Source organism: Gymnogyps californianus, chromosome 11 (genome assembly GCF_018139145.2).
Source record: "Gymnogyps californianus isolate 813 chromosome 11, ASM1813914v2, whole genome shotgun sequence".
Taxonomy (NCBI): domain Eukaryota; kingdom Metazoa; phylum Chordata; class Aves; order Accipitriformes; family Cathartidae; genus Gymnogyps; species Gymnogyps californianus.
In genome coordinates this window covers 3434700-3449214 of record NC_059481.1, presented here as the reverse complement: position 1 = coordinate 3449214, position 14515 = coordinate 3434700, and the positions used below count along the sequence as shown (strand labels likewise).

The window sequence follows — 14515 nt, the reverse complement described above, 5'->3', positions numbered from 1 at the left end:
ATATACTTTGAAAAAATTACACTAAATGTAATAAAACTCCTTAATTTCTCCCCTTTTCAGCAGTATATACAGGACAGTTCACAACTGAATAAGTAACTAAAAAAGACGAGCAGATTACCTGGGGATTTTCTTGGGCATCTGAGGTGGTGATGAATGGCTTGCTATTTTCTGTTCCGAGCTCTCTGGAGACTTTTCCTGCGCTTCTCCTTTGTCTTTTGCTAGTGCATCTGCAATAGCAGACTCCACTCCACTCTTGTTTTGATGATCAGCCTTTGGTTCAGCTTGTGCCGGTTCACATCTATACATGAAAACAATCGACGGCTTCTCACTGGCGTCTGACTTTGCCTCACTGAACCAGTGATGACGTTGAACTGGAGGAGGGGGGAGCATATGTATAACAGTTCCATCAAGACCCACCAATTTTCCTTTCTCTCTTTCTTTGTCTTTGTCTTCCTCATCATCAGTTTTCCTGCGGCGGAAGAAGCTCTTAAACGATATCCAGCGTTTGGGTTTCGCATCAGCAGCTCGACGACCTTCTGAATGAAGGATTGACTCGGCCTCTGTCGATCTGGTGGGACTGTTTGGTTTGGTCCAATTGCTGAAATGTCTTTGCAACAAGTTACTTGCATGATAGGGTGAAGAAGTGGACCGTGGAGGTGGAAATGGCGGTGCTTGCTCTGTTTTGGGACTTGTGGTATTTGGGGTGGCTCTCACTGGCTTTGGAGAGTGAGTGGCAACTGGCTGTGAAAGTGAATCTTTCTGCATTTTAATGGCAGTGTTTTCCACTGTCTTGGATGACTCTATCTCAGACTGTGATGTAAACAGAGATTTGGGTCGTACCAGGGTGTTTTTAGTAGCATCTGCATCAGGGGGTAAGGAATACAGTTCTTCTACGCTACAAGACTTGGGTCCAGACTGAGGCGTTTCTGGAGGAGACTGCGGAGGCTGGATAGAAGCTACAATCTGTGAAAGCACCGTGCTTGCATTCTCTCTACCGCTGCTGCTGCCAACAGAAGCCTCTGGTGTTACGTCTGTTTTTGCTGCAGGCTCTTGTGTTGTCTTTTGAACTCTTGATGGGGAGCTGTGGTCAGAACTATGACTTCTCTGTGGTGATATCTGACTTTTACTGAGACAGCTATTAAACTCTTGGACCTTTTGAGCCACAGAACCCAGCCTGCATTCAGAGCTACTAGTCACCCCCTTCACTTGGGAAAATTCAGTGGGTTTACTTCCTATGGCTTCAGTCATTTTGCTTTCTGTTTCTATTTCTTCATATGTATGGCTTATTACACTAGTAGTTTTATCTTTGATGGATAGCTCTCCGCTGGTCCCTAGAAAACTTTTATAGATAGCCAGGTTATCGTATGCATTTGGATTGATTACAATAGGAACTTTAATAGCATTTTTTGAACTCTTAGCATAAGTGGGCTCATCATGAATGATAATAGGAAAAGGTGGCATGCCAGCATTATTGTAGCTGTTGAATTTTATCTCAGATAAATTGGGAGACTTAACCGGGATAGTTTTTGAAGATATGTTTGTAGCTGTAGGTGAAGTAGGAGCTGACTTGTGGCTTGTCTTCCTGGGAGGAACAGAAGGTCCTGAGCTGTTAGCAATTAACTCCACCTTAGGTATCTTCTGTCTTGGACTAGTACTAGAAGTCCACACTTCTTGATATCTGATTGCACTGGATTTTTTCAGATTAGCATTTACTCGTACAGGTGATGCTGCAGAGGATGTAATAGGTGTGCCTGGAGTTACTGGTGAGCTTGGGTTAGATGATGTATTTTTGGTTTCTGAGGTTTCAGTCTGATTCTCCTTACATTCATTGGTCATGGCAGCTGATACATCTACTATGGTATATGGCTTGCAAACTGGTTGTTCCATATTCACCACCCTGTAAGGTTTAGCTTGCTCTTCCACTGGCACCAAATTTATAGTTACAGCTTGACCAGCAACATCTGAAGAACTTTTATTCTCTTGCTTATCAGTCTGCACAGCAATTTTGCCATCCTTCTCTTCCAGTCGAAGTGCAAGGACTGCCTTGTGAGTTTCTAGACTTTTCGGAACATTTCTGGGAGCTGTTGACACATCTTTCACTTGTTGATTATCACAAAGACTTTCATATTCTGGTTCAATCAATTTGAGGTCCTGAGGAGTACTAGGAGATAACCCTCCATTACAGAGCTTCTGTGAAGAACTGCTGGTTGTTCCAGAACGAGACTCTTCTGTCAAAGAAGAATCAGGAGATGTAGAATCAGAAGATACCATGCTCTGCATACTCTCTTGCCCATAAAGAATCACAGTGTCTTCCCCATAACCATTTAAAATTTCATCATAACTGTCATCATAGTCTACTGCACAGATCCGCTGGAGAGACTTGTTTCTAAGGGGCACAGTATTCCATTTTTTGTCAACACAGAATGGAACAGGAGATAGGGTATTAGCTCTAAAATTAGCAAAACGAGGTTGGCCCCTCATACGAATTTCCATTGCTAGCAACTCTTCATCACTTTCATCCCAGCTCTCATGCTCTTCTTGCATGCTGCCAAAAAACGTGTCATCCTCACTCTCATCTCCGCTAGAGAACTCTGGATAACAGAAACGTCCACCTTCATTACTTATTACTTCAGTGCTTCCACTCAGAATAACGTGCTTACTGTGTGAATCCTTCATTCCACCCATCATGCAGCTTGGAGGGATCTTTCTTTCTAATGATCTTTTATAACAATTATTTATTCTTCCCAAGAAGGTTTCTCTTGAGTTCATTTCATTTCCAGTTAGCTGAGGTGTGGTATCCAAACCCGCAATCTCCTTCAAAACTTCTGTCAGTCCATTATTATTGTTATTTGGTATCTTACCTACACCATCATTGTTGCCATAAGGCCTATGAACGTGGCTATAACCTTCAATTTCATTTTCATTATTATTGTTCAGTGGTTTTTTGTTCAAGACAGCTTTGTTTCGGTTCCAACCTGCAGGCACTGATTTGTTCTCACAATGATCCGGTGTGCTGATTTCGCCACATACACCCTGCCCATCTACTACCATCATGGTGGGTTTCACAGCTATAGTGGGTTTCTTTGCCACAGGTGGTCGGAAATTTCCTGTATTTCTCCCACGATGGCTGTTACTTTGGTTTGCATTGGATTTCAGATTTCCATGTGAGAGGGTTTTTTTTTCAGATACTGGGGGTAACTGATGCAAGCTTTTGGGCTTGAAGCAGTTCTTACATTCACCAGGTTTCCAGACGTGTTCAGTGAAAGTGTTGCAAGCAGACATTTTCCCAGAGCTTTGCGCTTGATGCTGTGCTGTTCAGTGCATGGTAAGAATTTCATCCATATGTTTCCACTCTGTTCACTTTGTATGGCTACTGTTTTGAGCAGTGATCATTCTGAAACACAAAAGAGAATGAGGATAAGAACAGGGAAAAAACAGGTTGATCATTACTTACATTTTCTACACTATGAACAACTTGGAATAAGGAAATAGTCTTTTGCTGATGTCTTAGTTCTTTTTACCAAAATTTACAAAACTATGTAACTGAAATGCAAAAAAGTTGCAAATATCATTCTTCTCATACATAAAGAATTAAAACTTTGGCAGCTAAGCGCTGTATTAATGAAAGCAGAGAAAGAGAGAGAGAAATGGCAATGACTGAGAATTTAGAATAATTCTCTTGACTAGTTCAGGACCATTGACCTTTAATTTTGCCCCATAAAACAAATGCTAGGAAGAGGATATAAAACCAAAGATGAGTTCACATTGCTTTCAACATAACTACTTAAACACGAGACAGGAAAGGAAGAGTATGTTTACTTTCCTAAATGCAACTGAGATAATTTCTTTTAGCTTCGAATGTGAATGAGCTCAGCTTAAGTGACAAAATATGTTCAAGCAATTCCAAACTCTGCCATTTTAGCACTTTTTTCATCAGAGTCAAATTATAACTGGACAGGTCTTTTGGTTGAAGGGACAGGCTGGACTGCTATCCTGGAAAAGTCAGATAAAAATGCTGGGGAAACCTTTCTAGAAAGTCACTGTTTCGTCTCCTTTAGCTTATAATACTGGCAATAAACCATTCTTACATCCTCAAAACAAAGCTATGGATTTTTAGTCCCTGATTTGTTTCACATGTAGCTTTTCTACCTAACCCCTCCAGAAATAACAATTGAAAAAGAATTGAAAATATCTTTCAAAGTGAACCTTTTTATTTCCTGAAATGATCAGCCTTAAGTAAAAAACAAACACGAATTTGCTATGCTTCATAGTCATTGGAGTATCCACGATTTGAGAGTTTCATGAATTAATGCCTGAAGATTTTAAGCCTTCTAAGCCAAATCCACAAGTCTGGTCTCTTTGTCACTGTTGCGTAACTCAAATTATTGGAGACATTTTATTGAGGTGAAAGAATCTGTATGTCCACCACTACTTCTGTAAACACAGGCATTGAAAATCAATAATTTTATGTTCTTACAGGCTTCGGGTGAAAATATACTTGCTGATCACATAGGTACACTGAAAGGGTATTAATAAACCCATTCAGTTAAAGATGCAGCTCTCTATAGAGCCTGTGGTTAGTGAACTCAGCAGCAGGATGGCTATGCTGGAATTCACCACGGGCACAACTGGTTTTCATCAGTGTAGCAAACAATAGAACCATTAGTAAAACTGACACTTGTATGAATTTGTCAGTCTCCTCACATACTGCTCTGTGTTTTGGCAAAGGGCTGTCCTATGCTGGAAAACTCTAATATAGCAATCCTGTTCCGACACCAGATGGGGCTGAAGTCTAACTCTATTAGAGCATCTTCAGACACATTCATGGTACCAGGGCTATCATATTTCATACATTGACTAAATATGTTTCCAGACAAAGCTTTTTGCCAAAAAATCACTGCCAAAAGCTTCCTCTGTATGACCTAAGAGATAGAAAGTCTGCCAGATAGAGATCTGCCCAAACTTTCAGCCTTTGTTTTATATATACGGAGTAAAATGCCTTTGCATTTTTTTGATCTCTGCCAAGATCTGTTCCTTCAACACTTTGCAAGCCCATATATTGTAAGCAGAAAAATTACATTAAGAAATAATTCTCCTAAAATCAGAGAGAGAGAGAGAGCACGCACACGCACATAATAGAATTTTATACTCTGGTTAGCTCCTTCTTTTAATGTATTTAACAAATAAAAGGAGTAAAGTTACACTAATGGGAATCTAAACTAAATGTTTTCTTGAAAAATATATTTCTCCATTACATAAAACCTCTGAACAAACAATTTAAACAAAAGGGTTAGCGCATATGTGTGTGGTTTTTAAGATTTAACTGGGTGATATTATTTCTCCAAAATTGCATAAACTGCACTTGCTCTAGAATCCTATCACAAACCAGACAGCTTTATGGCCTTCCAGGCTAAGCGTTTGCTGCTAATAACGTTGGGGTAGAAATGAGAAAGCACTCTATTGCACACCTTCATATGAATACATTTTTATGTTTTACCGCTAGCTGTACTCACTCTCCTTTGCTCAGATACACTGATACTAATCAGTTTTCCTCTAACCCAAATGAGTGCTACATTCAACGTATGAATGCAAACTACAGGAAACTTAGCAGAACCACAACACAATGCTCCAGTCAGAGTAAAAACTACAGCATGGTCATAGCTGTGCAAACATACATCCCATGTCCCAGGAGTACCACCTGCAGCAATTCAGCTTAAAAATAAAATACATGTTGATGTGTCTGTGTAAATGCAGACATGTAACTTGTACACAGAAAATACATAAGACACGTATAGACATTTTAGATCTTTTGCTCTTCAACACCTAATGGAAATGGTTTAAACACAACCACGCTCTCTAACGTGATTTTTGACACAGTCTGTGAAACAGACACAGACACTGACTTCTCAGGTTTATAAACTACAGCTGGGTTTCCAATTGGCTTCGGCACATGCAGGATGAGCAGTTCCTGTATCATGCTTTGACACTGCCTGCAGCTGTAACAAAGAGGAAATATGCACCTTCAAACAAGAGGAAATGTATCTTAAGAAAACAACCAAAAGAATTCCAACGTTGTGCTACTTTCATACTTTGAAATCAGCAGCACTCCTATGCTATTACAAATTAAATTCATAGTGACCTTTATATGTCTAAACAAGTATTTGCATTCTAAAAAAAATTCAGGCAGTTTCTTCATTGCTATACAACTAAAAGCGATTTTTCCGATGTTTTCCTCTCCCTGTAAAGAAAATACATTTACTGTTTCAACCACAGATTCCCTATTATAAGTGATTATAATTATAGTGAGAGTGATTATGAGTGATAACAGAAATGAACTCTTCTTTCAGTATGAAAAAATGTAAAACATTCTCCACGTGTTCAGGCTATTGCTGCCATTGCTGTTAACAGCAGCTGCAACTTGGTAGGGGGCAGCAGAGTCCATTGAAGGTAATGAAAATGCACACAAATACAACAAGAAAAAAATATCCTGACATTGTTCATTTCTAGATTCTTACCCTACTCTCGAAAACAAAGGAGGTCAACAAGAGATCCAGGCAGTCACACATCAGCTCTCTCAAGCTGCTAGTCATTAGGTATCTTTTCTTCCATAATTTCCCTGCTTCCATGACAGCCCATGTAACTGCGAAGGAGCAGGAGGGAATGTGTAGAGCTCCCGGCTCTTCTGAAATGAGTAGTTCGGATGACAGAACTTACTTGAAGATACTCAATCTCCGCAAAATCAAGGCAATAACAACCTCAGATATTAAATACAAAACAGCATTAGGCTTCTAAAGAAAGCATTAACAGTAAATACGTACTATCAACATTGCGCATTTCATCCCTGTATCTCAAAGCCTTTTACATAAGTTGATAAACATAACTGTTCACAATTTATACACGGAAACACTGCAGTGCAGTGACGTTAAGTAACTAAAATTCACCAAGTGAGTCAGTGACAGGAACAAGTACAGACAGACAAGTTCTGCTCCTCACATGGTGCTGCAGCCAGCAGATCGTGATACTTCATTCACTAAATGGTTGAGTCCGCACAGATAGTTTATCAGCTTTAAAGGCCAAATCACTCTTTGTATAAATGACAATAATGCTCCTCATTTCAGCAGATACACAACTGAATGCAGGAGGGCTCAGTCTGGCCCTGTTAAGTTGATATCAAACAAACACACACAAAAGCGTATTTCACTTTCCAGGTCAGAGGGAGAAGGTGACAGATTCAGAGTTGCAGTGCAAAGACGAAGAAGTAATCAGCTGAGATATCTTCATGTCAGGAAACTGAACCTTGCATAGAAATGCAGAAGTATTTTTGTGGCTCTTATTTGTTGACATCATCTTTGTTGAGTGCACAAAGATAGTAATAAACATGCATTTCAGGCATCTTCCCTTTGTTCCAAGTAATTTCAGGCTGGCGGGTCTCCTTTAGATGCATGCTGGCTGAATCACAATGAAGGCCTTCTCCAGTAATACTTTATACTAACATAATCCAATTAAAAGGAACTTAATTGGTGTGCAACATTCCCTACAATTTCAACATTTTAAAAATGAATAGTCTCAGTAAGTACCAGATGGTGACACGCACTAATTAATCAGGCCTGCTCAATGAATGAGCATATTAAAATGAATGCACCTATTAGACATGTGTTTTCAATGCTGTAAGCTGCAAAAAAACTCCCCTTAAATGAATGCCTGCTATATTACTGAGCAATATGCACAAGTGTGCATTTCATCATTTGTAATTGTAACACTATCACTCTTTGATCTCTTCTTAGATCACTAGATACTTGGTACAGATTTCCTTTTGTTTGTCCTCCTCCAGGGAAAAGGCATTTAGCTTTAGCATTGCTACCCATGAAAATGGGCCTGCAATTTTTATGCTGCAGAATAAATTGCATTGATCAGCCTTCTTATCAGACAACAGTCCAATAAATTGCTACTGAACAACCCACAAACCTCTCACCATTGACAGGCATGTCCTCAGACTGAAAAAATCAGCAATGGGAATCCAACCTAGGTTGCCTATATAGGAGTGCCCAAACACCACAAAACCACTACGGCTTTGTGGTTTTTGTCTGAACCACTTACAGGGATCTGGACAGTCACTGATCATCATAAACAATAGTGTAAGTCTAACATAACAAGAATAAAGTGATGGTTATTCTTTGCCAGTATCTGATTTCTGTTTCTCTTAAACTTTAATATAATTGTAAACATTTTAAGACACCTTTTGGAAAAACTGAAATGCTCCAACTTCACACATACGGTCCTGCTTGGGTGGCAATGGGCTGTAGAAACACACCCATCTCCCAAAGAGTGTCGAGACTTACTGACTCAGGGCCACTGAACCACCTAGCACAGATAGCAGGGACCATAAACAAATGTGATGTGCCAATTAGGTTTTTTTTTTGTCCTTCATGCCATAAAAAGAAATTTCTTCTTAAATTTTGTATCATTCGTCCAACTTCAAAGGAAAGCAAAACCCCAAGTGAAGCTAACTGCAACATCTGTTAGATACATGAAATACAACGCAGAGACAAGAGCTTCACAGCTAGAGGAGTCATGGTCCCAATTGGAAGGCATGTTGAGAAACACACTTGTTTACATTCAGTACCTGGAAGCACTGTGCTTTGAATAATCTTGCAGCACTTATTAACGAAATGTAAATCAAGAAAAAAAAAAAAGAAAAGAAAAAAGAAAAAAAGATGCTATAGGGTACCAGAGCAGAGTTTGGAAATAAAAGCTAAAGTATCAATATTAAAAAATGTGAGTAGCGCACTCACAGATCTCACAGCACTTCACAAAGGTGAACGAGCATTTCATAATATAGATTTTTGTAGAGAGGAACAGTGACTCACAATCTGGTGAAAGATCAAGAAATAGACCTGACTCTTAAGTGTGATGCCCAGTTCAGTCACGGCACTTACTTCATACGAGGTATGCCAGGAAAAAATGTGAAACTAAATAATGGCAAACAGCATTATAGACTGCCACAATTTTATTCCCAAAGTGGACTAATACTCACTAAATATTGGATCATTGTTGTAACAAGCCAGAACTGTGACTATGGCAGATAGCACAGATGGAAATTTCCATAAATGCTAGGCATGATCGTTTCTGTTAAAAAAGAAAAGTCCTATCTGGTTGCAGATAGTTTTTTTTTTTTTTTTCCCCTTCCAGTCAGAACCGAGTGTCCTGGTAACTGTCCAAGGCCATAAAATGACAGTTCTGCAGAAAATGCAATGAATCTGCAGTGGATATAGAGGAGGCAATGACCTAGACTAAAAAGTTGCCAACTTACTTTAGAACCACTCTTTACCACCATGGTACTATGCTGCTGAGATATAAGGGGTATGATGGATGGAGAGGACAACAGAATCACTTCTACCTGAGGTACTGAAAAAAAAAAACCTAGTTGCAAACTTGCCGCAAGACAGTATGAAACAATCAGGAAAACAACTTCAAACTATTGCTGCTCTTAACCTCTCACGCTATATTTTCTCTCCTTTAAAGAGAGTTTAAATTACATAAATATTTCATAAAACTAAGTGAAGGAAACCCTTGAATATGTTTTTTCTACCTAAAACTTGTAAGAATAAAACATGATAGAAATAACCAATGAACTGGAGCAAAAACCTGCCTAGGGCTAGACAATCTGTAATGCTTCAGAAAAAAACCAGGCATTTCTTTACAATTTACCTAACCCAAACAGATAATGCCACAGAGCAGCGAAAAGGCAAAAAATATCCTCAGGATCTGCCCAGGTAATCTGATTAGATTCTGCATCATCACATTGAGAACACAAAAAACAATAATAAAGACAAGCTCTCACATTTGGTGTTGAGGCCCAATAGACCAGCCAAGGCATGCATTTGAATACGAACTCTTCTGAGTTCCAATAATAAGAAGAGATTCTTAACTGGAGAAAACTATTAAAAAAAATTTTTTTCCCCTTTTGGAAAAAATCATCATTTAGCATTAATAAAACTTAAATTTATAATGGCCATTCAGACATACATATATGAGATCATATTATAATGATCATTCAGACAATGTTGCACAGTATGTTCTTTAAGGATACTTTTTACTTGCACAGAAAATTAGTTTTCATTTATTACTTTCTTAAAAGAAAAACCCAGTAAGATAAGCCAGACTTATAAATAGTTTGTTTACCTTGCTTCCTAAAAAGGGCTGGGTACAGCATTACAAGATCTAGGAGCAAATTAAGGGTAAATGCATCAGCTGACAGGAACAAGCATGATCATGATAATTTAAAAAAAAAAAAAAAAAAAAAAAAGTCCTCAAGTTCAGTGCATTTAAGTTTGTCCCAGCTCTATTTAAGCAAAATTATGAGAATTAAGCCCTTCACAGCATATTAAAAATGGACTGGTATGACTATACCTTGACCAATCTAATTATCTTTGATTTACCTTTCCCGGGCTCACTTGAAATCCTGCCCTTTGATCTTTTTTGCCTATTGTTTAAGCACATGAAAACATCTAGAAGAATAAAGTTTACCAAACGTTTACTAAACCTTTCCAGAATGTATTCACAACAAAGAAAAAAGAAATACCTGAAAAACATTATACTGCTTCTATAGTTACAAAACCCAGTAATGGTTGTGGTTATTCTTCTGCTGAGCACAGCTTGAGAATGAAAACAGTGTATATCATCACTGTATTATTGAATCCATCAATTCTGCAACTTCAATTTACTTAAAACTCTCTGCCTTGGACTACTGCAACCTCCGGCTCCAAAGATCTTTACGCTGAAACCCTGATGCAGCAAAAACCACAATTGCCAAAAATATATCAATTTCAGTTTAGCAAAGTAACTTGTGGATAGCAAAATACAAAATAGTATTAGAAAGGATATGAAGGCTCTTACTAAAAAATAGCCAAAGACAAACAAAACACTGTAGTATCAGGAGCGGGTAACATATGAGAGAATTAGTGGATTGCAGCCAGTGTAAGAGGTCAGCTACAGTACAGAAGATAAAACACATCGCAGAGAAGCCAGATGAGTACTCTCCATCAGTCTCAACCCCCTCCACAAGATCCTTACGAGTTATTAGATAAAGACTTGAGAGAATTAAGTTTAAAAATAAAACACTATCAGCCATTATAAAAAATGAGATTTTAAAAATAACTGATAAATTAAGAGCAACAGCACAGTAGGGCTGGACTGTGTAAAGCCAAGAACTGTGGAGAAACTTGAGAACCAGGTGGCTGAGCTACACATGGAGTTATGTGGTCCCTCATCAGAACCGGGCATCAGTACAGCAAGGAGCTAAGCACAGTATGAATGGGACGTGTTTTTTATCATGACTTCTGTGAAGAAAACTTGCTCTTCTTCCTACCAAACAATGAAATAATGGGTGAAAGAGAAATGGCACAATTTTATTTTAAGTTTTTAAGAAGTTCTCGCAAATTACTAACTACAGGACATGCAAATGGTGCAACACAATACGCAAGGCAACCAGCAGATTACATGCTTTCAGTGTAAGAAAATCAATGACATGATTTACTGAATATTGCATTCAGTTCTATTTATGACATCTCAGGAAGAAATGCAGCATAAAACAACCACAAAAATATCTTAAGGGATGAAAAGCTTTCTGTATTAAGTGAAACAAAAAGATTAGGATAGTTTAGTTCAGAATTGAGACAAATAAAATAACATTATATTAAATGATCCATCACAAAGAAGATAGACACTAAATGGGAACACCCAGTCTATCTCAAAAAAAAGAGCAACAAACCCAATGCAGCATATTTAAATCAGTAAAAAGAAAATTATTCTACATAAAATGCTTCCTGAAACAAGGTGGCACTGAGATCGAGGTCAGCTGGATTCAGAAAAAAATGATTAAACATTTATACATAGGATGAGTCATTGACAGTTGTATTAGGTGGGGTAAACCCAAAGCTTCCAATTTCAGTGCTTAAACAAAGCATTAACTATTGGAGTTGGGAAGAAAATTTGCTCATTAGCAGATTATTCCTTTATTGTCCATTTAGGAAGTTTGGGCAGCGTGAAGGACAGGGCCACTGCTGGAGTCCGGGTGCCAGCACTGTGTCACTGCAGTACGCTTCCTGGCGCTACACTGCATGCAAGGTGCCTGGCTCGTGAAATCGTGCACCAGTTGTCAGTCTCTTCACGCTTGCAGATCCCGCTCTCCCGCTTCACCAGATCTGATGCACCAAAGAACCACAGAATACAAGAAGATGTTGTCTTAAAGATTCCTGGTCTATACTCTTCCATCCAACCTGCACTACATATCCCTTCCACCTCTGTATGGCATGTCCCTTTTGTTTAGGATTTTACTTATATAAGCCTTCCTTTGGCAAGGCCCTTCTCAAAAGTAATCTCTCTGATAACAACATGATTCTGTTTTTTCCTTTTTATCAGATCCTGCTCTTTACTTTCAGTGTTTTTAGTTTAATACAGCAAAATAACTAAATGGTGAAATAATACTAATATCCCATTATCTCCCAGTACTAAGGAGTAATCTCTTCTCCTCCCACACTTCGTTTTGTCACTCTTGTGCCAGGCTTATACCTCAGCCCTAGAAACATTCTTTGTGTTCATTTCTACTTTTTATGACTACATGATCATGTTTGACATTGGGCAACTGGGACCTCAGGCTATAAACTACTTGGGCCAAGTGACTGTGTGTTACACTAGCACGTCTTGCAATGATCCATACAAATCCGTAGCAATGTGTAAGAAAGATGGTCGTCATTACAAAGGTAAGGAAGCCAGATGGAAGTCTTATAAAAGATTAGTACTGTTTGAATACTGTCATACTACAAGAGAGAAAAATCAGGATAAGATAACAAAGGAATAATATGAAAGGGATTTTTCTCTACAACTAACCTAAACAATTTAACCTTTGAAGACACATACATTACTAGTTTATGGTGGAAAATATAAATAAAAGTAAGCCACATACTGATACCTTATTCACTACTTGGTGGAGCAAGTGCCTGGAAAGGGCTTGAATTTTTGTACCAACTCCTTCAGTTTCCCATTCCACAGCAACCATCTCCTCCCACTGCCTTCCACTTGGTGCAGTCATTTTGCCTTATTCCTTGCATCCACGATCAAACGCAGACATTCTAATTTGAGGATCTCTTTGATAGTCTTGAGAAACTAGCTACAGGTAATTTTTTGGCCATCAAAGCTAGTTCAAGCAGCTTATTCTCACTCAGGCTTCTCTTCTAATTAGTATGTCATTTATTCATCCCAATAAGCTACTTTACCAGGCATGATGAATGCAAGAAATTTTAATCTGCAGTCATAAGCCACAGCAATGAAATGAGTGGTGAGCTATAAGTCAGAAGGTTAAAGTTATTATTGTTTACTAGTGTTGAAGTTAAAAAGAAAACAACAATGCTTTACGACAGATGTTCTTAGGTACTCCTTATGCTTTGCCTAGAATCCATCCCCATAAAACAGGAAGCCACCACTGATGAGAATGCTATTAGGGATAAAAAGCACCATCATAGGTGAAATTCAGAAAAGGAATTAGCAGATACTGAAATGGTATGCTTTTAGCATTCATAATAAACAAGAATTGATTTTTTACTTATTCTGATGATTAAGTGTTGTGTCTGACTGTCTTTTAGGATAACACACCCCCAAACACCAGGATTGTGTTCCCTGTAGTTTATGCATTACCCTGCACAGATTTCCACTACACAATGCTGCTTGCAAAGCAGTATCAGTCAGAGGTAGGAAAAGATGCTATTCCGTAACTGTGCGTGCACAGGTTCTCACAGAGAACTCAGCTGTACAGACAAAACAAGGCTTCTGCTAATTTAGAGCCTCCTGCTTCTTTTTACCATTTGGTACCAAAGTGGATTTACCATAATGGTATCAAATACAACTACCTACATTATAAATGATTCACCAAGTATAGAATCCTAGTATGCTTGTAACAGCAGTGTGGAAACAGACCCAAAAGCCAAGAAAATCAATACCTTACTTCATTTAAAACATTGGGTTGTGGACCACTGAGAAGAACCCAGTGGTTTTCATGCTCTTTAGCCTGATTATCAAGGTAGCAATATCACAGCCCCTGGAAAATCTTGAAGTCCACAGCACACCCTGGGCGGGGCCCCGTGATGCAGCTGTATCCCTCCATGGTGACAGAAGAGGACTAACAGCAAAACAGAGGGCATCCAAAAAAGACATGATGTAGGGCAGGGGAAAAACAAAACAAAACAAAACCCAGTAATTTATTTTAGTCCACAAAATCTGATTGCATACTTAAAAATAATCCATACGTGGAAGAGCTATACAGTGAAGGCATCATTAAATATAATCAAGGACAGAATCAGAAAGGAAATGTAATAGCAATTCTGTATTAGTTTTTATCTTTACATTCAATGACTTTTTTGCAGCTAGGGAATTTGCTCAATTTACTTCATGAGAGAAGAAATAGCCTTAATTTTCAAAGATAGATGTTTAAACTTATGAAGTATGTAAACCACTATAACTT

General features: G+C 38.5%; 1 protein-coding gene across 2 annotated transcripts in view; it reads right to left on the bottom strand.

Annotated features, from left to right (window-relative positions):
* Positions 1–14515, bottom strand: part of PEAK1 (pseudopodium enriched atypical kinase 1) — a 125160-nt gene that overhangs the window by 37340 nt on the left and 73305 nt on the right. For both annotated transcript variants that reach the window (XM_050902952.1, XM_050902951.1), the window contains one exon: positions 119–3394. In XM_050902952.1, the coding sequence (XP_050758909.1) occupies positions 119–3282 (3164 nt within the window). In that variant the 5' untranslated portion in view covers positions 3283–3394. The remainder of the gene's footprint in view (positions 1–118; positions 3395–14515) is intronic.